Here is a 25,689-nt window from a genome sequence, read left to right on the forward strand (position 1 = left end):
CTTATGTGCAATAAACTTGTCCCCTGTTGTCAACAATACACTATGATTAACATGGTAGCAACATTCAACTTGGTTAGCAGAAATATAAAAACAAAACAAAAAAACAGAAGCCTACATGTACACCTCCATAATAACGACAACACTAAAACTGTATGTATTTGCAAACGACAATAGTTTATTTTTCAGTTTTAAATATCAAAATTGAAAAAAGGTTGCCTAGTGATAGCTAAATCATCTGAACTATACAACCCTGTCAACGCCCCTCCCCCTAAAAAAGAAAACCTAAGCCATGTTATGTACCTAGTTAGCTGTGCTTCTCTTTGTAAATTGTAAATTAAGTTGTACATTAAAAGAATATAATAAAATCATTGTGTACAGACCATGTTATTCTGTTTTTAAACAAAGTTGATTGTACTACCCTGGTTACCCCCCCCCCCAAAAAAAAATATATATCAAAAATAAAATAAAACCCACATCAATGTGTACAAGCTAGGGCCCAATTTCATGGATCTGCATACTGTAAACAAAGAATCGGCAAGCAGGGAATTATGTGCTTGCATCAAGCGCGTTTCACAGGTTACCAGCGAATTTTGGCTTTTGCCGGTCATGGGTGCATACTTGGTTTATACCAGGCATTCTACGCTTACAAAGTAAGCGCAGAAATTTAGCGTTTGGACGTAAGCAGAGAACGGTGATCATAAGCGCAGAATTTGGTGGTGAACAGATCCATGAAACTGGGCACAGGTCATTCTTTCATCAAACAAAGTTGAACCCACTACCTTTGAACCCCCACCCCCCCCCCCCCCAAAAAAAAGCTGCTGCATCCTTTTCCGGCTGGTGAAGGTTGATGTCAATGACACGGGGGTTACACATCAGCTGCGGATGGAGTTGTTTTCATGTCTTGTCACCCTGCTGACAATGAACAAGTGCATTGTGCATGCATTCTTTGCGTATCTGTTTAATGAAAAATAAAAAACAAAACCAAATAATCGTTATGTGGGATTTCTTGAAAATTTACATGGCAGAAATACAATCTCGGAAGGTTTGACGTAACACCACAGACTGACAATCTCTCTTTGAGTTGGCATAGTTTTGAAAAGAACCTTACAGGAGTTAACGCAAAACCAGAACAAAAGGAGTCCACATGCAACAAAACCAAGGGGGCAGGTTTTCTTTATGTCTGATAGAAAACATGACCTCCAACCACCCCCCTCCCCCAGATCTACACCTAGTACAAAACTGTTCTTGCGATTCAACACCCCATCCCCTCCCCCCCCCCTCCACCGTGAACAGTTTTCAAAGGGGCAGCTGAAAAACTAAAAATGAAGAAATCATCTGATCCTCTGAAAATTTGCATGCATAGGCCTACTACTTACCTAAAGTGCTATTGAGAATCTTAGGTCTCCATTTCTAGTTCTGGCTAGCATGTCTCCGTCCTGCATTGTCTTCGTCCTGCATTCTCATTGTAGTGTAGAGCTGCGAGTTATTTCTGTACAAAAAATATAAAAACAAAAAATAAATAAATAAATAAAAAAACTAGTGCTGAAAAAGAACTGGCCTTATTTTACAAATGCAAATATAGTAAACACTCCATGTAATCATGGAGCAATAAACTAGATGTAATTAACCGTGCCAAGCCAATAAACACAGCTATAGGAAAACTTCACACTAAACTTCTCTGGAATTGGTAATTCCTGAATTAGGAGAGAAAAAAATCTGAATGACCATGGATGGGCAATTTTATGGATGGGCGTTTGAACATATTTTTGAGCTGTGCCTTAAAAAAAAAAAGCGAACAATTCTTAGGCACCTTTGGCAAAAACAATGTCCAGCAATCCAGTATAGACCAATATAAATACATGTCAGCAAAGCCAATAAACTGTTAACTGTAACAATCAACTTTTTAAATGGATTAATATAGTGTTCACACATGGTTGAGCATGAACATGCCAGAAAGTGTAAACCAGGGCATAAACATGCCAAAAGCACTTGGGTGGCTACATGGATTCATCACTCAACAGAGTCAATACACTATGTAGATATTTTATGGTAGTCGGGTCAGATTCAGAGCATGCACATCGTGTCATTTGACAAGATGATTGTTCCTTGCATGAAAAGGGTAGAGATTGTTTACTATTTTTCTTATTACAAATACATGTACATGTATTGGGCCTGAATTAATAATGGAGATAGTTTCTCAGATCAGTAGTAGATTTTTAAAGATTATTAAGTACTTACCAGGCTTTTCTCCCTCTCTTTTCTGTAATGCCACTTGATTCTTTTGCTGTTCCACGGCCACTTGCGACCAGGGCCACGGCAGAGGGACCCCGCCGACGTCGTACTCGTAGCATGCACAAGCAGCACTGGCTGGGGCCTGGTGGTAGAAGATCCCCCTGAATTCTCTCGATGTTTAGAGGTTTAAATTTCGGAATCGATCCAGGCTTCTTACACAAACTTTGAAACTACAAGTGCATCCACAAACAACCATATAGTCGGCAGTATTTATAGCTGATACACTAAAAACAAAAAGCTTCGTAGCACACACGCACGCCTGTAGTGTGGATGAAAACGCATACACAACACACGGAGTAACATGGCGTAATCTTTGTTTACTCTCGTTGCTTCATGGGTAATACGTCACCATTTTTTGACCGCGTTCATGACGTCCGCTGGTTTACAAATCCGCTTGGATTTCAGTGTTGGTTTAATAGCCGGGAACCAGTACAGGGCCGGAAATTTCAAAATCGAAGAATCGAGGTCAATTTTTTTCGGTCAAATTGTAGCAAAAGTATTTGGAGAAAAACATGACCACAACAATGAATTGATAGCTGAACACAACATAAACAAGTTCTGATAGTGATTTTAAAGTAGGAGTACCGTTATAGTCCATGTTTAAGCATTCTCAACAAAACTTAGCAAAGAAATGTCTAAGCAGTATCACAATCCATACATGTACTTCTCACAAATGAAATAATCATACTGTATGACCAAACCTGAACTTAGCTTGTATCAAAGAAATAATCATACTGTATGACCAAACCTGAACTTAGCTTGTATCAAAGAAATAATCATACTGTATCACCAAACCCTGAACTTAGCTTGTATCAAAGAAATAATCATACTGTATCACCAAACCCTGAACTTAGCTTGTATCAAAGAAATAATCATACTGTATGACCAAACCTGAACTTAGCTTGTATCAAAGAAATAATCATACTGTATGACCAAACCTGAACTTAGCTTGTATCAAAGAAATAATCATACTGTATCACCAAACCTGAACTTAGCTTGTATCAAAGAAATAATCATACTGTATGACCAAACCTGAACTTAGCTTGTATCAAAGAAATAATCATACTGTATCACCAAACCTGAACTTAGCTTGTATCAAAGAAATAATCATACTGTATCACCAAACCTGAACTTAGCTTGTATCAAAGAAATAATCATACTGTATCACCAAACCTGAACTTAGCTTGTATCAAAGAAATAATCATACTGTATCACCAAACCTGAACTTAGCTTGTATCAAAGAAATAATCATACTGTATGACCAAACCTGAACTTAGCTTGTATCAAAGAAATAATCATACCTTATGACCAAACCCTGAACTTAGCTTGTATCAAAGAAATAATCATACTGTATCACCAAACCTGAACTTAGCTTGTATCAAAGAAATAATCATACTGTATCACCAAACCTGAACTTAGCTTGTATCAAAGAAATAATCATACTGTATCACCAAACCTGAACTTAGCTTGTATCAAAGAAATAATCATACTGTATGACCAAACCTGAACTTAGCTTGTATCAAAGAAATAATCATACTGTATGACCAAACCTGAACTTAGCTTGTATCAAAGAAATAATCATACTGTATGACCAAACCTGAACTTAGCTTGTATCAAAAAAATAATCATACTGTATCACCAAACCCTGAACTTAGCTTGTATCAAAGATAACGAAAATCTAAGAACATATCTATATCAACTGCAATTATAATGATCTAAAACTAAACGAAAGTAATTCCAATAAATCAAAACAATCAAAAAAGAAACTCACTAAACTTGGCGAGAAATTATATCAATCTCTTGCAAATAATTTATGATGTGAAACCATAAATTATCATTCCAACTCTCAGGATCAAAAGTCAAACTCATCTCAATCTATAAACCCTAAAAAACTTTCTCAACCAGTCCTTTCCTCAAGCAACACAGTAAAAGTTATATAAACGGATTATCATCAAAATACTAGAGAAGAACTGGATATCCTAAACTCATTATTACATCTTTATTAGCTCTGAAAACTAATAATATGATAAATGCAACATTTTGACCCAATACACTCACTGGGAAAGCAAATGTTATAATCACTATAATTAATATAAATCAACAATGAATAACCCTAAAAGATTACTACTAATAGGTTCCTCTTAGAAAGATGGAATGTATCAAATCACCTATGGTTGAAATAAAAAAGTTGTTTGGTCTTAGCACATCAACTACAGCAGTGATTCTAACGGCAACTGCACGTCTTAGCAGCAATGCAGCTTACAGTCAGAATGCTTAGCTGATTGCCAATAGACCAAATTTTATACCCACTCTCCCAACTTTCTAAGAAACACCCACAACACTCATAAAGGAGAAACCTCTTCAAAAAACAGTTAAGACAAGGAAAAATGAGTATCCTTGTTTGTTCCTGCTTTGGGAGAGAGGCATTAGTCATAATGACCCCAACACTGTCTTAATGATGGGAATTAGACTAGCTCAAGTCATATCAAAAATGGCTCAATTTTGGGGGGTGTGACATACACAATTAAAAAACTGTCTCGTGTCCACTCACACACAATACAAAATTTATTAGATAGTCAACAATTGACAAAAATTCTAAAAGAATGAAATGAAGAGGAAAACACATTGTAAAAAAAAAAAAAAAAAAAAAAGAATTTACATTAGGTGTGCACAATCACAAAGCTGTTCTGTGTTGTTTTGCTTCGATTAAGTGCTTCAAAGATTAAAGTTGGTCTTATTTCAAGATAGAAGAGTTTTGGTGTATGCCCAAGGAGTCTATAACTGAAAAGCCTGAAAATCGGTTGAATATAGTTCTAGAGATATGGTCCCACTTCCGGTGACCCGGAAATAGAGGTCAACATTGGGTCACGATTTTTCAGAGTTAATGTTTAATGCCTAAGGAGTCTATAACTGGAAAACTTTTAAAAATTTGAAAACGTTTGTATGAAACAAGTTCTTTATTATATGGACCATTTGTAAGTCTGAAATTCGGACCCTGATATTTTCATAAGTGAAAGCTATTTTGTATATTTTTTACATTGTAACAAACTAAGAGGTATAACCTAGCAAGAAATCATACACAATTTTGACGGCCCATGCCTAAATCAAGGTAGAAGATTTTAAGTCCCTAACGTAAGCATTTTTGACAGACCTCAACAACCTCTTGGATAATTGAGGTGTCGACTGTCAGGTATCAGCTTAGAAACCTGTCTCATATCCGTAAGTTTTTACCTTAGAGGCAACCGAGGTGATGGTCCACTCATTTTAAAATCTCCTCACGGCTCGATTTCTGCGATGCCATTTTGATCAACCTTCCTGAGTTTCAGATAAATCGACTACAACGCCTCCAGAACTCAGCTGCTAGACTTATTACTCGTGTCAAAGGCTCATCTCATATCACCTCGACCCTACAAGGATTACACTGGCTTCCTATTCGGGACCACATCATCTTTAAGGTTCTCCTTATGATCTTCCACTCACTGGATGGCACATCACCGGACTACATCAATGACTTAATCCATGTGTACAAACCTCCCAGACAGCTCCGCTCCTCAAACAACCTGCTCCTGTGTACAAACCTCCCAGACAGCTCCGCTCCTCAAACAACCTGCTCCTGAACGTTCCACGTTGCCTGCACTCTTGGGGTGATCGCTGTTTTTCACATGTAGGGCCATCTCTTTGGAATAGCGTCCCACTTCAACCCAGAAAAGCAAATACTTGTTCCAAATTCAAAAATCATCTAAAAACATATCTATTTCGCAAACAATAGCCTCCAAACTTTTGTGTTGTGTTGTGTCATGGTGTTTTAGCAGAGTTCTTGTTTTTTTGCGCCAGGAGTGTCATCATTGACAGACATGGTTATTATTATTACTTCACTCTACCTACCTGTAGAGCGAGTACTACAATTGCATTGTTCCCTATGCAGGCAATTAGCTAAGAGTTTTACTTACAACGTGCCGCAGACATTGCCACATCTTCAACCAGAGTGTAGACTATCTGTGTTTGAGCCTGCCACTGTTGCTGAGATTCAAAGGGTTATTATGAAATCTCCTTCAAAATCCTGTGAGCTGGATCCAGTATCAACATCCATGATAAAGCAAAACATTGATATATTTGTACCCTACATCACTAAGCTTGTAAACGAATCTCTCAGTTCCGGTTGTTTCCCAGATAGCCTCAAAGTTTCCTACATCAGGCCGCTCATCAAGAAACCAAACCTGGACAAGGAGATATTTAAAAACTACAGACCGGTTGCAAACTTAAAATATCTTGGAAAAGTCATCGAACGAGTAGTGTCATCACGTATTTCTGATCACATTCATACTTTCAACCTGTCCGACATGTTCCAGTCAGCATACAAGCCTTTCCATGGGACCGAGGCTGCACTAGTCCGTGTGAGCAAAGATATTCTCTCTTCTATGGACAATGGTAACCTTACAGCACTAGTCCTGCTAGACCTGAGTGCTGCTTTTGACACTGTTGATCATAACATCCTTCTCTCTCGGCTCCAGAATCACCTTGGCATAGAGGACACAGCCCTAGCATGGTGCAAATCGTATCTCCACAATAGAACTCAGCATGTATGTATTGGCACTGCGATATCCGACCCTGTTGTTTTGAACTACTCTGTGCCACAGGGGTCGGTACTCGGCCCGCAGTGGTTTACACTGTACACTTTACCGATTCGTGACATCATCCTCAAATTTAATCTGAATTACCATGTGTACGCAGACGACACTCAGCTATACATCACGTTTAAATCTTCTCAAGAAAACGCCAATGCATCTATTGCAAGACTTGAGAAATGCATCCAAGAGATTCGACGTTGGACACAACAAAACTTCCTGAAGTTAAATGATGATAAGACAGAGTTCCTTTTATTTGGGTCACGTCAACAGTTAACCAAGGTTTCAGTGCCATACATCTCCATCGGTGATGCTCGGATAGCTCCCTCGCTAAAAGCTCGGGACTTGGGGGTTATTTTTGATTCATCGATGACACTTCAGCCACACATCAACAATATTGTTCGTTTATCATCATATCACATCAGGAATATAGGTAAGATTCGCAAGTACTTGGATAAAAGTGCCACTGAAAAGGTCATTCACGCATTTGTTACTTCTCGTCTTGACAACGGCAATGCTCTTCTATACAGTCTACCTAACAACCAGATTTCCCGACTTCAACGGCTCCAAAATACTGCTGCCCGCATTGTGACACTGTCTAGAAAATCCTGTTCTATCACCCCCATTCTGAAACAACTACACTGGCTCCCTATCTCTCAACGAATCATCTTCAAGCTGATGCTCATTGTCCACAAAGCTCTAAATGGCAAGGCTCCCCACTATATTTCTGAACTGCTTCAAGTTTACACTCCATCAAGGAATCTTCGATCAAGTTCCATGCTTCTCCTCATTGAACCCAAGTCTCGACACTCATGGGGTGACAGGTCTTTTTCTTCAGCCGCGCCACGCATCTGGAACTCTCTACCACTTAATCTTCGATCTTGTGTTTGTACCGCAAAATTCAAGTCTCTTCTCAAAACTTATCTTATGTCACAGGTTTTCAATTACTAATTTTGTTGTGTCTGTTTTTCTTTGTGTTTTGTTTTGTTTTTGTTTTGGTTTTACTGCGCCTTGAACACCCAGCAGGGTGGATATGTGCGCATTACAAGTCTTATTATTATTATTATTATTATTATACAATAGCGCCATCAAGAGTCCTATCCCGACGCCCTGTGACATGCGCACCACATCGGCATCCTCTTTTTCTCTTAGCAGGCAGAGGCATCAGATGTGAAAATTTTTCTATCCGTATAATTCGGTAAGATTTAGTAGTGCCTTGATAAGTGCTTGATAAGTGTAGTAAATTAGCGGCTATCCGGTAGAGGATAGCCTGTAGAGTTGAGTTGTCCCATACATAACATACATAACATACTGTACATACACGTACATAAATGGAACACGTACATGTACATGTACATAAATGGAATAAATTGAATGATCTGCAGCGGTTACTCTAGGGGGAGATAGACGTCCTCCTCCTAAAGGGGGCGGTGCGTATTGTCCCCCGTTTGGGGACTTGGACGGGTGTCATTTCAACCTTCTTCTTGACTCCCAAGAAGGAGGCTGGCATGTGGCGCCCGCTTCTGAACTTGAAACCCCTTAACAAGTTCATCCGTCTGAAGCGTTTCCGCATGGATACGCTAAGGACTATACTGAGCTCTATATTGACACCCGCATGGGCTGTGAGTCTCGACCTGAAGGGCGCATACATGTATGGTGTCAAACTGTTCAGGGTAGAGTCTCTTGTGTATCACCACGGAACGGACATTTCGTCGACCAGGTAGCAGTAGCACAGCCAGTCAGTCCGAGATAAAACCTCGAGAACCACACACCAAAGAAATCAACGTGTGGACTGCCGATAAAGTGCCTCAGAATCCTGAGTGAGAGCGACCAATTTTAGTCCATCCTCCCTCAGCCCGACAGCCCCCAACATTGCCGACAAGGACTGAGATTTCCCCCCTTGTGAGCCCCGACCATCTGACCGCCAGCCGCCAGAGTCAACCCCGGGACCACGTCCAGAGTTCGTCAATTTGCCATCCAACCTCGGAAAATGGAACTGACAAAATACTATACACAGTGCAGATATTAACAGTACAGATAAATTTGACAATTACATTTATTTTGTGATAAAAATAATTATCATTTCACGATTATTATTATTTTGTGTAGCAGCCGAACGGTTTATATAATCCTGTTCGCACAACTTTTCATCTAATGACTGTGTACTATAAATATAGTTCCGTACAGACAAAGTCCAATACAATCCAACGTTTTTCTCCGAGTTGACCTTTGACCCGATCACTCCGCCATGGGAAAGAGCGACGAAACTTAAAAGAACGGCACTGACCTGGGAATTCGGAAAGCAACGATGCATCACTCGTCAATAATTAATGCGCGGTGACAGTCAGAACTGTGCATCAAACAATAAAATTTGAAAGAGCGATCTGGTTTTGAGGCGCCAGAAACCCGCCTTCATACTTTGGCACACCGTTTGCAACAGGGCTCGGCAGTCAATAGGAACTCAATCCACCTCTCATTATTTTGATCCCTATAATAACATTTCTTCATAACAGTTCAAGAATGCACATTTTAATTAAACAGTCACCCTGAATCAAAAGTTTCAACCAAATTGGGCATCAGTTTAAATGAAATACATCAAGAGCAATAACAATAGTTTGCAAGAAGTATCACTGTTCCCCCCCCCCCCCCGCCCCCACATCCAAGGAAACTAAATTTGTAGAACCAATCACTAACTGGCATTGGCTTGATTGTATACCAGCTGCCTGTCTTTATTTTATTGCCATAATCACCTTTTATACCAGCATATAAAATGTTGTTGCATGCTAGGGTCAGGACGTGTCGTGTTTGTGCTCACCTTTCTTAGCTTCAGCCGTCATTCACACATCGTTCATTAGTGACATTTACACATCGTTCATTAGTGACATTTACACATCGTTCATTAGTGACATTTACACATCGTTCATTAGTGACATTTACACATCGTTCATTAGTGACATTTACACATCGTTCATTAGTGACATTTACACATCGTTCATAAGTGACATTTACACATCGTTCATTAGTGTCATTTACACATCGTTCATTAGTGACATTTACACATCGTTCATTAGTGACATTTACACATCGTTCATTAGTGACATTTACACATCGTTCATTAGTGACATTTACACATCGTTCATTAATGACATTTACACATCGTTCATTAGTGTCATTTACACATCGTTCATTAGTGACATTTACACATCGTTCATTAGTGACATTTACACATCGTTCATTAGTGACATTTACACATCGTTCATTAGTGACATTTACACATCGTTCATTAGTGACATTTACACATCGTTCATTAGTGACATTCACAAATCGTTCATTAGTGACATTTACACATCGTTCATTAGTGACATTTACACATCGTTCATTAGTGACATTCACACATCGTTCATTAGTGACATTTACACATCGTTCATTAGTGACATTTACATATCGTTCATTAGTGACATTTACACATCGTTCATTAGTGACATTTACAAATCGTTCATTAGTGACATTTACACATCGTTCATTAGTGACATTTACACATCGTTCATTAGTGACATTTACACATCGTTCATTAGTGACATTTACACATCGTTCATTAGTGACATTCACACATCGTTCATTAGTGACATTTACACATCGTTCATTAGTGACATCTACACATCGTTCATTAGTGACATCTACACATCGTTCATTAGTGACATTTACACATCGTTCATTAGTGACATTTACACATCGTTCATTAGTGACATTTACACATTGTTCATTAGTGACATTTACACATCGTTCATTAGTGACATTTACACATCGTTCATTAGTGACATTTACACATCGTTCATTAGTGACATTCACACATCGTTCATTAGTGACATTCACATATCGTTCATTAGTGACATTTACACATGGTTCATTAGTGACATTTACACATCGTTCATTAGTGACATCTACACATCGTTCATTAGTGACATTTACACATCGTTCATTAGTGTCATTTAAGCCTTGTCATCATCCCTGGCTGTTTTTGTCTCCGTATTGTTTCTTTTTTTAAGGCAAATTGAGACTCAATTTCACTACCAGTTTCATCACTTGATCATTTATGGTTATGGTGCATAACACTATACAGTATGGTGCACAGTCTGCTGCCCTCACAGTTTTCAGAAGAAGTGGGGTTTGTGCATCAACACTCAACAAGCCTCCTGTTGTGTGGACCTGACTGATTATTTCACTCCAGGGCTTCGGTGAGAGCGTTCTTTATTATCATTTGCATTATTGTTATTTCTTCATGACTTTATTTTGTCAGACAAACTCGGGCAGGCCAAGCCCTCTTATATTTGTTGGCCATGATGTCACTGCCCAAGGCCCTGTGCATATTTCTTTGCCTTACCTTAGTCAGCATTGTTTACAAATCTCAGCTTGAATATAAATTTATTCAAGAGCACCCCACAGTGTACTACAGTATAGTCCGCCCTAAAGTCACTCCTCATGAAAATCTTAAAGATGGGATCATGGTCGTGGCTTTTTCAAGGAAACTCGGCTCTGTCTCTCGTCTTAGTGATGAGAAAAAAACACACTATTTTGTACCTCAGTTTACTTCTGATGTCGAACTGAATCCTGGTCCACGGACCCCGAAATACCCATGCCAAATTTGCAGCCGTGCTGTAAAATGGAAGCAAGGGGGCTTGCTTGTGACGACTGTCAACAATGGTACCATGCTGACTGCATGCATATGTCCACTCCAGTCTACATGTCGCTCAACAATGTCTCCTGGCACTATGTGAACTGTGGCATGCCAAATTGTTCAACAAGCCTGTTCGAGTCATTCGTTGTTGATACTGAGAACTCATTTTCCCATCTAGATAGTGATAGTAATGTTTCAGCCACCACCGATACTTCTGTCTGTAGCGAAAGTTAAAGTCCTGGACCTCCATTGTCGTGTTCATCACCAGTAAATAAATCCCACACTCATAGCAATAAGACTGGTAACAATATGAGAGTTTTAACTGTTAACTTCCAAAGTTCAAAGAACAAGCAGGAAGAAATGGTCAATTTGATTGATTCCGCTGATCCTACAATCATCATTGGTACTGAAACTTGGCTGAACAGCAGTATCCACAACACAGAAATATTCCCTTCAGCTTATGACGTCATTCGCAAGGACCGCAGTGATGGTTATGGTGGAGTTCTTCTTGCCATCAAAAAGGACTTTATCTACGACCGTGTGGAAATTGATTCTAGTGCTGAATGTGTCTTTGCGAAGTTCACTATGGCCAAAGACAAGACCCTCATTGTAGGCAGCATGCATCGACCAACCGACAATGATGTCCAGTATATGGAAACATTGTGCTCATGTGCTGAAGGAATAGCACGCAAGTTCAAGAATGCAGTGCTGTGGTTCGCTGGAGATCTAAAACTACCTATATTAATTGGGAGAGCTCGACAATTGATGGCAGACAATATCCTAAACAGTTGAATGAGCGCTTCCTTGAATTTCTTCAAAACTGTGGCTTACAACAGATGGTCACCTTTCCAACTAGAGGTGAAAACACATTGGACTTGTTTCTCACTAACCGTCCTTCCTTGGTGAATAGGTGTACTCCCCTACCAGCAATTGAAATTGTTTTCACTGATTTGGGTGTCACACCCCAAAGGTGCAAGCCAGTGAAGCGAAAAATTCATTTATGGAAAAGAGCCAGTACGGACAGCATGAAGGAGGAATGCTGCAAGTTCCAGAAAGAATTTGTTGATAAGTACGATGTTACCAGTCCAATTTCCCAGATGTGGTTTGACATCAAGTCAGCATTGCTTACCATCCTGGATAACGGTGTTCCTTCTAAAATGTCATCAACAAGGTTCAATCAACCCTGGATCACAACCTCACTGCGACGTGTTTTTGACTTAATCCGTGGGGGTCTCCGTTTTCTGTTAATTATACACTCCGTCTCTCCGTTAAACCTCGGTTTTTTCCACCATCTCTGCCTTACAACATCGAACATACTTCTAGATCAAGATCATGCCTCAAAAAAAAGATAAAAGCAAGGGTTCAACTGGCTCAACAGACGAACCTAGTGCCAAGCTTCCCGCACCTAGCACGTCGGGTGACCAAGGGCCTATCACGAGATCACAGAGCCCCTCATCATCGGACAATGAGTTATCTTGCTTGCGGCGGGAAATTAAGAACATGGCAGTTGATCTACATTCTAAACTAGATCAAGTTATCAACAACCAGCAGGATCTACTTAGCAGAATGGGGAAGATTGAGGCCGACCACGAAGAGATGGAGAAATCTATCATATTTACCAACCAATCTGTTGAAGATCTGCAAGCAGAAAACAAATTACTGGCTGATGGGGCATCCAAGATGGCGAAGCAATTAGACGAGGCCACGACGAACATCCGTAAGCTTCAGGAAACCAGTCTCCAGCAAGAACGCTATTCCCGAAGCTTTAACATCAGAATAGGCGGCATACCAGAAGCTCTCAACGAGAACCATATAGTCCCTTTTGAAAAGGCTATGCAGACCTTCGCAACAAAATTTAGCATGCCCGACGTGACTATCAAGAACGCCCACCGGACCGGCCGCTCACCGAGATACGCCTCAGACCTGACAGATAAACCTTGCCATATCCTGGTCAAATTCCTGTATCGGCCGGAACGACAGAAGATCCTGAAGCATGCCAAGCGAGCCCTTGCAAACTCCCCCGTGTTCATTTTGGAGGATCTCCCTGCCGCCGACATTGCAAAGAAGAGAGAGCTTCGCGACATAATGAAGAAAGCGTATCAGTCCGGCGGTCGACCCGTCTCACGGTGAACTATACATAAACGGCTCCAAATACATCAAGACCGACCCGTCTTCTTCTTCTTCTCCTTGAACTTCAGGGCTTCCTGGTATCAAGTTTATTTTCTTAATGGTTACATTTAACTTTACTATGATTCCCATGGAGCAAGTACTGCTCAATGTTTAATTCATATTTATCCATGTTTTGTGTTTATTCATGTACTTGTTTTCCGTTTGAGTTTACTATTAGTCTTGTATGTTATTACACTGCTACTACCAAAAGCTTACATAATGATATAACGGCTGAGGAATGTTGCTTAATCTGTGTTGGGGCAATTGTATATAGTATATTGCTATACTACGCTTTTCAATGACTACTTATTGTGAGTTATGCAATAGTCAACTTACATGCCATGAGCACGCTTTGCCCTTTAATCACCTAGAAGATGACATGGATTTCCATGTAGCTCTTGTAGAGCTCCGAACCAATCAAAGGTTTAACACTGATAGGCTTTCAAATCTCATACTTAATCCTTTAATATTTAACAATCAGTTTCCTGGAAACGCCGATGTCGATCCTGATAGTAACTTTTATTTTAACACACATCAAAACTCTGATTATTTATTCTGTGATCAATTTCAAGAAAGATTCAAGCACAAACCTGTCAAAGATACCTTCTCTACCTTTCATTTAAATGCAAGAAGTTTTCATAAAAATGTTTCTAATTTGTATTGTTTGTTTAATTGTTGTCCCTTTGTTTAGTTCACTTACATGTTCTGCTTCATAGTTATATTTACATTGTTTAACCATGGTTAAACCTTTGTGTAGTTATCTACCGTAGTGGTATGTATTTATTTATTCGTCTATTTAGTGCTGTATTCCTGTTTTGTTCTGTAATCTTGTAACAGGCACATCCGCCACAAGCCTCGGCTTTTAGGATGATGCCTCCATGTGATGTGAATGTGGAAATAAATGTTTTATTGATTTGATTTGATCTTCAAAAAGGGAGAGAGGAATAAGCCAGAGAACTACAGACCTGTGTCACTGACTTCCATAACCTGTAAGATGCTGGAGCATGTGCTATGCAGCAAGATCCTGAACCACTGCGACAGAAACCACATTCTCACCAATGCTCAGTTTGGATTTAGGAAACGGCGCTCATGTGAAACACAACTACTGTTGACCATCCAAGATCTTGCTAGTTCCATTGATGCCAAAGGCCAAATAGATGTCATCCTATTAGATTTTTCAAAAGCCTTTGACAAGGTGCCGCATCAAAGGTTGCTACACAAGCTCAATTACTATGGAATCGATGGCAACATAAGTCAGTGGGTCAGCAATTTCCTAGAAAACCGCACTCAACAAGTCATCTTAGATGGAGCTACTTCAATCCCTGCACCAGTCCTATCTGGAGTGCCACAAGGAAGTGTTCTTGGACCATTGCTGTTCCTGCTGTTTATAAATGACCTTCCTGACTGTGTCTCACAGGGCACAACAGCCAGATTATTTGCAAATGACTGTATCCTGTATCGTAACATCAAGACAGAGGAAGATGCATCTATATTGCAGCAGGACCTAGACCACCTTCAGCAATGGGAGAGTGACTGGAAAATGGAGTTCCACCCAAAGAAGTGCCAGGTTATCCATGTCACCAACAAAAGGAAGTTCATCAAGCAAACATACACAATTCACCACCACACTCTGGAAGAAGTCGACTCTGCAAAATATCATGGGGTGAACATTCACAAAACCCTAAGCTGGAATAATCACATCAACAGCATCACCAACAAAGCAAATTCCATAAGGGCTTTTCTGCAGCGCAACATACACCAGTGTCCCAGGAAAACAAAGGAGCTGTGCTACAAGACCCTAGTGCGCCCTATTGTAGAGTACTCCAGCATCATATGGGACCCCCAGACAGCTAGCTACACCCACAAGTTAGAAATGGTGCAGCGACGCTATGCACGCTTAGTGCTTGGAGACTACCGAACAACAAGTAGTGTAACTGCCATGATCAGCCAACTTAAGTGGACCACACTTCAAGAACGGTTGCACAGGCCAAGGCAGTTATGATGTATAAGATTGTGAACAACCTGGTTGACGTCCCACACACATTTCTGGCTCCACGCACCGTTTCTCTGAGGGGTCATTCTTACAAATACATGATACCATTCACCACGACAGGGGTCTACACACAGTCATTTTTTCCCAATAGCATTAGGATATGGAACAATCTCCCGGTAGACCTGATCAACTGTACAACTCTTGCTAGTTTTAAGCAGGGTGTACAGTCAGTCCAGCTCCGCTAGGTCAGCCTGAGCTGTTTTTTAGCCGCACGTTCACTGTTCACCCACCTGCACTGTTGATGTCTACACCCTCGCATGCACACAACTACCACAGTATGAATACACCAGATGGTGGACTGTACTTTCACGGAAGAAGAAGAAGAAATGAGTTTATGCCAACCCATATGCTTAGGAATGTACATATAGTGGGCCTACTGCAGTTAACACCCTATGGGAAAACACAAAACTAAAAAACAGAGACTAAGCTACTCATTTGGAGTTGCTATCACATGTTTTTGTACTTACATGAAGGGTGGTCCTACAAAGCATTTGGCACCATTTATGTTTTGCCACCTCAGGTGGTACCAATACATGTATCTGGTCTGGCTGATGGACTAGGTCTACAGTGTCAAAAGCCGACGATACATGCAAGTCCAATAACACAAGAAAGACTGCCTGCTTGTTGTCAAGTGTACAGAGAATGTCGTTAGAGACCATGGCCTTTCCCTGTAGCAGGACTGGTAAGGCTCAAGTAACTGGTGTTCTGTGAGATGGTATCTTTGAGATAAACTTGAGATTCGAGATGGTTCTGTAATTTACCAGTTCTTCAGGATTTATTGATGAATTTTTCAGTAGTGGTGTAACAACTGCTTGCTGGGAATTACTTGGAAATTTACCTGTCTGAAAAGATTAATGATGGCTACAATGGACGGCAACATTACCCTTGAATGTTTTTTCAATATCCAAGTAGGGATGGGGTCCAGTGAGCAGGATTTTTTGAATTGAGCCAGCATTGAGCTGGGATGTCTTGGTTCAATGGTTCATCATCGAGATTGCAGGATTGGGAGGGATGAAGGATGTCAAGTTCATTGCGTAGAGACCGAATTTTTGACTTTTAAAAACTTTAAAAACGTTAAAAGTACTTGTATCCTGGAAATAAGGAATGCAACACAACAAGTGGAAATCTATCACTGGATTCGAAACCATTCCGCTGATTTTTTCATAATTTTCTGTTTTCTGAAGAACAAGAAAGTTAAACAAAGTATGACTCAAGGACAATCAGTTCAAGCTGACACTGTTAAAAATTAAGTCTTAAAATTGTTTATGATCGATTAAAACAGTTACTGAATTATTTTGCGCTCTTTGGGACCAGTCTGTTTGAGGGGGCTAGTAAAAAGTTCAAAGTTAGGAGTTTGGACAATGCATGTAATTATACCGTTTTTGAAATGAACAACTTATAAACGAAACAAAAGGAAAACGTCACCGCAGGCTCTTTTAAACACGCGTGTCATAAAACATGATTGACATAAAACGTAAAACAGAATGACCAAATTTTTCTTACAAGTCACACAGTTTTACCTCACCGTTCAACAGCCAACGGTCATGAATACCAAACGTTCCCTAGTTCAAAAACATTACCACATTCGCCAATTATTAATAAAGGATAGTATTTATAACATGATTAATATCCTTTCGAAAAAGCATTGTTTTCACACAAAGCTTACAATAATCATTGTGTAGCACTGCCGTGAGTTTGGTCCAAAATACCCTTCACTTTGGGGACTGGTTGATCGATCTCTGCTTCTCGGTGTTTGATCAAAACATGACCAACATTCGTCTCTTTTTGTGGGTACTTTCTCAAAAAATTAAAAGTCTTCCAAACCACTGCAGTAGGTGGCCATCTCAGCGAAACTTTGTCTTCAATTCCATCTTCACCATTACGCCATCAGAAGGGCAAAAAGGAACTAATTTGTCGCCGGACATGCATTTCTTCCGTTGCGTAAGTTCCCCCATATAATTACATGTATATGCATTGAGCATCGGTACAGCGTAAATTGGTACACAATGAACTTAGCATCACGCCACTTCAGTGAATACTCACGTAGTCATAACAACAGTGTAAATAGACGACATTCTCATTACTGTTTCATTCATGCTATATGTAGGCGCATCCAGCAGGCGTCGGCTATAAATTTTGGAAATCTTCAACTTATGTTTTGAACCTCTTTGCAAGACCTTTCCGGTGAGGTTGAAATTGTTGGAATAGCTTTTGTACTTCTTGAGTTATGTTTTTTTTTTAATAATAGACTTTGACTTAGTTTATTTCAACAACAGACAACGTCATTGTGATGTCACAACTTTTGTATCATCTACTGGTTGTTGTCAACCATTGTGCAAAGTGTCAACTTAATGCAAGCTTCGCAACTATGCTTTTTCTTGCGGGTAATTGACGTTGAGAAGAAGATTAAAAAACTGTTGTTTTAAATGTTAACAATAACAAAGAGGTGTTTGGGCTGTTGCCCGAACACCTAACAATAACATAGACAGTTGTTCGGGCTCAATTCCCGGAACACCCAATAATTGGTCCCTCATGGCGAAATACCCAGACCAACAAAAAGTGAGAAAACACAGAAATACACTTACTTGGTAACAAGCAATGGAGAGCTGTTGATAGTTTAAAACATTGTGAGTAAGGGCTCCCTCTGAAGTAACTTATTTTTCGAAAAAGAAGTAGTTGAAATATTTGAATTTGATTTCGAGACCTTCAGAATTAGATGTGAGGCCCCGAAATCAACCATCTGAAAGCGCACAACTTTGTGTGACAAGGGTGTTTTTTTCTTCCATTATTATCTCGCAACTTCGACAACCAATTGAGTTCAAATTTTCACAGGGTTGTTATTTTTACATTTGTTGATACACACCAAGTGAGAAGTCTGATCTTTGATAACTTCTAAAGGTGTCCAGTGTCTTTAAAGGGTATGAAAAAGAAAAACTAACCGAAAAACACTGATTTAAAAAGAATTGTGGAGAAACAAAGAACGGGAAAAAAACCAATTTAAGAATCAAAGAAAAAGGAACCCAAATAATACAAATAAAGAATTTTAAGAATCTTTGGAGCACAGAGGCATAATTTTCATTCAAAGAAACCAGTGGATTTTTTACGCATTTGTTAGTCGCTCAATGCTTACATATCAAAAGAGAAAATATGCTCATCCGGCCTTATTCGTACTCGATCATGCAGCTTTGATGTTGGTTCCTTGTTGGATCATAGAGAAAGAACCACAGAAGGAGTTCGCACTTCCCGGGCAGGAACAATGGAGATCAATGGCCCTTTGTGCGCGAGGTACGTCGCCGCATTTTACACTGGTATACTACAGCTCATTTGAGGCATGCATTGAAGAATGCCGTGTCTATTTTCTGACGTCATTTCGCTGCAAGATATTCCACAATAATGGAGTAGAAGTTTATCTTTCATCGCATGCGCAGTCGAGTACAGTTAACCCTTATTCATAAAGACGCACGCAATCGCAAAGATTTTCATGTCAGCTATTTATATGTCAATGTTTTGTTTTTTAAAAACAACCGAAATTCATGAAATTTGTACAAACTTCATGAAAAATGTATCAATTATTAAAATATGATATTTTAGCAAATTGCGGGACCTTGCTTGCTAAAGAAATAGTGCATTTTTTTCGTCATGAAATGAGCTCTTCCATGGTGTATGCCATGATGTTCCCCAACGTTACCCAACTTCAAACAAAGACTTTGGTCATTTATCTATGGTATAAGCTTATAGAAATATTCTTTTCCTGCCACTCTTTCATTCATTATTGGGGTTCTGCTCACGCCAGTTACCCACAATACAGTGCACTTCTCCACTCTGGACAATTGGCTGACCGCAAAGTGGAGGTTTGCGCCAGCAGTCACAATGAGATTAACATAAGACTGGAATGGATTAACGGCGACGAACGTGTTTCCTCTGAAGTTAGGAAGTTCAAACTCTTTCTGTGGTCCTTTCTCTATGGTTGGATTAAGTCATTTAAATCTATTAAGGAGGCTCTTATGGTGGGATCCTTGATACATTTTTGTTGTGCTAGAATGAGACACCATGTTTGTTGCTTTCCCTTTTTTCATATTGTTTTTACTTGGAGAGCTTATTTATTTTATTTTATTTGTAGGATGCAGAAGAGAAGGTAACAGTAAAAAATTATGCTGACATTGTCACAGTGCCTGACCCAGAAATGCTGATGGTAAGTTTTCATGCAGAGGCAAGTTTAAGTAACTTGAAGTTGATAAGCTTTGTAACCTTCTGGCCTTCTCAGCACCTATGAGTTTGCCATAGCTGCCAACTATTAAGATTTTGTAATAATTATGAATTTATCAATGAAATACAAATTGCTTGTTAAAAATTACGAATTTCAACTTTCACGCAATAGGAAAAAAACACACCTCTTTTTTAGCTTTGAAAAGTCGACTAAACTGTTCGTATTTGATTTTGAGTACACAGTCATCGATTCTTTATCGTTTAAATGCTGTACTAAAACACTGATTCAGCGTTGAAAGTCTTTTATAAGTCTTTTATAGTTTTTATAGTATCGATTTAAGTGTGTTGCAGGATACCAGCTACACGTATTATACATACGAGAAAATGTCTGGAAACCAGTGACAGAATGCACAGTATCGTTAAAGTGCGTTGCAGAATACCAGCAACACGTATTATACATACAAGAAAGTGTGTGGAAGCCAGCACAAATGCACACATGTGTGGTGTCGGCACAGTCTACCCGCAGTACACTAATCTCCTTTGCTATTTATCTGCGGGGATATGCATCGTTTTTTAATGCGTGACCTCCATGTGAATATTAATTAGTCAAAAAGGCTTCTGGAATTCGGTAATTTTCAGCCTGTTTTGAAAGGTCTCAACCAAAATATCTGTCGATATGTATAAAAACAATCGGTGCAACTCAAATTTTAAAAAGAGAAATTTGTACGTAAAAAATGGCTTCAAAACAGAGAAAACAAGTCACAAAAACACAGACATTTTTTCCATTATGAATGTCGGCAACAGTCCCCAATTAGTATGTATGGATAGATTATTTCATATTCTACCTGGAAATGTTAAAAGCGAGACCGGATCATACCTAGTCCAGTCAGGAAACAGCGATTTCCACCGCTAATCCAAATCTCACATTAAGAAAAAGTAAACTATTAGACAGAATGGCTTTCCTGCACGGTGATTGGCTGACGAATCATCGACTGATATGGCAGCATGCTGATTGCTGTTTTTGGTATGGTATGGTACCCCGACCACCAAGCCTAAGTTAGTCAATAACAAAAGCGCCCGTTTATACCATGGGCTGAATGATAACGAAAGCGCCCGTCTATACCATGGGCTGAATGAGGAATTAGCTCATTTAGCCCATGGTATAGATTTGCCCTGTTTTTTTGCTTCATATTTTTGTTTTAATTATTTTCATAACACTAATAATTTATTTACACTGTTTTTTTGTTTATTGGAATTTTTTAGTTTTGTTTTATTCTGATTTTCAATTTGTTTGTTTGTTGTTGACTGCCTATTCTAGCCACCTGCCATTTAGTTTATCTTGTTTATCATATTTTTTATTTTTGTTTTATTAACCTACCCTTTATCTGTTATTTTATATTTTCATAAATTTATTTATTTATTCATTCATTTATTTACTTTTCATTTTTGTTTTCCTATTTATTTATTAATATTATTGTTTATTTGTCCTTGTGTCTTTATTTTAAAGTGAATTTGTTTGCTCAGAGTTTGCATTGTACATGGATATATAATTTATTTTATGTAATTTCTTACGTTTTGCCTATATGTGTAAATAACCTTAATAATCTTTCTGAAAGTTTGTATATACTCAGCGCCTTGAGTACCTTGTTTGGTAGATACGTGCGCTATATAAGACTTCAATATTATTATATTATTATTATTAATTAATGTTTATTCCTTGTTTAAATTGAATAGCCTTATATCACAACTTACATGTAAGCTTGGATAGACAGGCCTTCGGGTCACAGTGTTTTAGTACACTTTTGTTTACTCTGTTGTTTTGTCATATGTCTTGTTTTCTAATATGGCAGCATGGAGATGTTCTTTGTGTTGTTGTTCTTTGTTTTTATGCCCCGCTGGCGAAGCCAGCCGAAGGGGCATATATAGTGTTTGCCTTGTCCTTCCGCGTGTGTGTGGGTAGGTATCCACATTCAAACCGGGGACCTACAACAAAAGGGACAATAGGTCCACGGTTGCTATCACAAACATGACAAAGGAAATCATTGTGGTCCCCAGTTGCTATCACAAAGAGTTGAACAATGGAGGGTCCCCGATTGCAGGTGTTTACACACTTGTGTGTGTGTGTGTGTGTGCACATCATCCTTGTCCGAGCGATATCTCAAGAAGGACTTAGCGTATCAACTCCAAATTTGGTTTGTGGACTGGTCATGGGATCCCCCAGAAGCCTATTGTTTTTGGATCATTAGCTCATTAGGCATACAAATTTTTTTATTTTTTTATTGCCCTTTTGGCTAAAAAATCGGGAGGGTCGGTCGGTCGGGATTTTTTATTTTTTTATTATGTTCTCTCCAATAGGGCCTACGTCAGAGGAGAAAAAAAACTCCACACATTTTTGGACGATCTTATCCCCAAATGTTGGCCCTAAATAATATTTTTTCCAATAAAACCATTTTCATGAATTAGTGATAAGCGGTTCCGGCGTTAAAGATCTTCGTTTTGCAATAAAATCATCGAGATTCAACGATCGGTATAACAACGCACAGAACAATAATTATTTATCAATGAACTTTGCCCCAAATCGCGCAAGCCTTCAATCGGCGAAAGTTATACATGTTTGAGTATGCTTCAAGGCTGTACATTGCAACATTCTACAGGCGTGCGGCACACTGCGTGGCAATTCTTTCTCAGTTAATGAATGTGCATATTGTGTTGGAGTCTATCAACGACCAATCACAGCGTGCGGACTGTTCATGCACTTTACATGCAGTGGGTATTTCCATGGTGTGGGTGACAGATCGAACCATGTGGCCAAGTGCATCGTCATGTTTTAACATTTTGTTTACGATCGCATTTCCGATGCTGTAGTTCTGAAGTTGGTTTTGGCTTGTCAGGTACTTGTTTATTATCATTTTTAATGCAGTCCAAAAATAGTATGTTTGTCTATTGTTAGGCAGGGCGGCCCAAATTTTAGGAGGGCAGCCCGCCCTCCCAATACGTGTGTGTGTGAAGAACAATATCAGACACTTCGTGATTGTGATTTCTGACAGCACTCAAAAATAATGTTTCAGCTTCGAATGTCGTTATTTGGGCATTCAAAGTATAAAATACTTCATTTTTTTTTTTTTAAACACCATTTCGAAGAGAAAAGAAAAAACAAAACAAAAAAAAACGCGACCGTGGATTTCTGACTTTTTCGGTCGGTCGAAAAAAGGGCAATAAAAAGTTTTTTTTTAATGCCTTATGGCTAAAACAAAAGAAATGTTGTCCAAGCAATATCTCAAGAATGACTTGGCGTATCAACTCCACATTTGGTTTGTGGATTGGTCATGGGATCCCCTAGACGCCTATTGTTTTTGGACCCCCTCAGATAAATATTAAGCTTATTATGGCAAAAAAAGAAAAAGAAGAGTTGTCCGAGCAATATCTCAAGAAGGACGTGGCGTATCAACTCCAAACTTGGTTTGTGGATTGGTCATGGGATCCCACAGAAGCGTATTGTTTTTGGATCCCCTCAGATAATTATTAAACTCGTTATGGGTTAAACAAAAGAAATGTTGTCCGAGTGATACCTCAAGAAGGACTTGGCGTATTAACTCCAAACTTGGTTTGTAGATTGGTCATGGGATCCCCACGACACCTAGAACTGCTTTGTTGCATAGGGCACAAGGGTACCACTCAGCAGCTGCAGTAGCAGGTAGATGGATGAAAGATGGAGGCACCCACAGGGTTTCATATCGGTAGGCCTATCCAAGCTGGCTCAGGCTGGGTGATGGTAGTTCAAAATATGGTTACAAAGTTGGAAGAGAAATCTACAGCAAATCTCTGGTCGAAACCCTGTACGGAATTCAAAGTGTCCAGAGAAACAATGGCGACAGGGGTGATGTGTTGAAGTTTAAAAAAGACTCACAGTGACTGAACGACGACAATAACAGCTGGTACAACACCACAGAAAACAATGAGAAAAACATCAAAAATACAAGCAAAACACTTTAAAAGAAGGGGAAAATAATACCCTGTGACAAAGCACAAACCACACAATAAAGGGACGGGAGGGATTTTAAAAGAGCGATGGCTACTACAAAAAGAGATAACGGGTGTTTTTAAAACTCTGCTGAAAAGCAAATGATGTACATCGGTCAGCGCATGCGCAGTCAACCAAGGCAGAATAAACTAGCATTCAAAATAAGTTTATATCTACAAGATGTACAAATTTATTTACAAATGATTATAAAGTTTCAAAAAAATAATAAAATGAAGGGAATAAGGAATAACTCAAAACAATGGTTTCCGTTTTATTGTATAACAATCTGTGATATTTGTCCCTCTCACACCAGTCCTCGTCAACAGAGTTGGCAAATGGCTGGAAACTATATAAAAACTCTAAGAGTTCTTAATAACCCTTAAGAACATAGTTGAATATCTGGAGTTACTCTCAAATCATTGAGGCTGACAGATGGTCCTCTCTACAGGAAACTCAGATGGATACTGACACATCTAAAAGATTACTCGCTTAAAATAAGGCTAAGTGTTCTTGCCCATGTATCAAGACTAGCCAACATTTCCAAATCTTAAACACATGTTGGTAAATATTTGACATATATGTGCTCACGGTCAAATTTTGTTTGTTTGTTTTAATACCAAGGCCAAAGATGATACTTAGTTGTGATATTAAAGGTTTATGAAATATTATTGCATTTTGGTGGGGTTGAGTTGTAAATATAAGCAAAAAACAGCTTTTCAGACCCCAACATTTTCCTAAAATGGCCAAAAAACAAAATGAGCTGTAAAAATGGCAACGGGCTATATATTGAATTGAAAATGCAATTTTTTAAAACTTGCACCAAGGCCCTTCCACCACAAAAATATTACAAAATTTAATTTTTTGACCGTGAGCACACAATGTCAAATATGTACCTGACTGACTCATAAGAACAATTAGTTGGTATATTAAACAATCAAACCCTTTAAATCTCTTAAGCGGTTTGGTAACCTTATACCTCAACGAAACTTGAACTAACTAAAAAAGAAATGTCACGTCATTTGTGCAGCGCTTTGGCCACCACTTTCTGGTATTACTTTCTGGCAATAATCATTTACTACTGGAAACTGAGGAAACTGAGGAAAATGAATATTTTTAACACATTCATATTACTCTCTGAAACTCGGCCAATGACAAATCAACTCATTTGATTAATTGTTCTTTCTTTTCATCTGGAAAAGCATTGCAAATTATTACATTGTGTGTAGGTCTAAAGCAGCAGAGTCTGTTTCTAATTAATCTATTAAGAATTTACTTCACCTTCTTGACATGGATTCTAAGTTTTGGTTTAATAATAATAATAAATAATAATAACCGTATTTATAACGCGCCTTTTGCCAAAGGATACAAAGCGCCAGGTATTATTACTGCAAGGAGTGGGGTGAATTTTTGAGATATAAGACCTAATCCTTAAGCGCCATGTAATGGTTTACAAGGTGCTGTGGCGCAATATGCTGCCAATCCAGCCAGGAACACCGGGGCAAACCCCTTCTCTTTTCGAAAAGTGCACTGGGTTCTTTTACATGCGTTTTACACAACACATGGGACCAACGGCTTTACGTCCCATCCGAAGGACGAAGCAATGGTTATGTGTCTTGCTTAAGGACACAAGTGTCACGGCTGGGGAATC

At 39.1% G+C, this 25,689-nt stretch overlaps 1 protein-coding gene and 1 long non-coding RNA gene across 2 annotated transcripts in view; one reads left to right on the plus strand and one right to left on the minus strand.

Moving 5' to 3' along the window:
* LOC117295421 (phosphatidylinositol 3-kinase catalytic subunit type 3-like) overlaps nt 1-25,689 on the plus strand; it is a 115,636-nt gene that overhangs the window by 76,502 nt on the left and 13,445 nt on the right. The window contains exon 7 of the mRNA XM_033778070.1: nt 19,935-20,006. Coding sequence (XP_033633961.1) covers nt 19,935-20,006 — 72 coding nt within the window. The remainder of the gene's footprint in view (nt 1-19,934; nt 20,007-25,689) is intronic.
* On the minus strand, nt 913-2,708 carry LOC117295422. The gene is made up of 3 exons (XR_004519685.1): nt 2,239-2,708; nt 1,377-1,489; nt 913-954 (listed from the first exon to the last, which is right to left on the minus strand). It is a non-coding gene; the product is annotated as an uncharacterized LOC117295422 (long non-coding RNA).

This window comes from Asterias rubens, chromosome 10 (genome assembly GCF_902459465.1).
Source record: "Asterias rubens chromosome 10, eAstRub1.3, whole genome shotgun sequence".
Lineage (NCBI taxonomy): Eukaryota > Metazoa > Echinodermata > Asteroidea > Forcipulatida > Asteriidae > Asterias > Asterias rubens.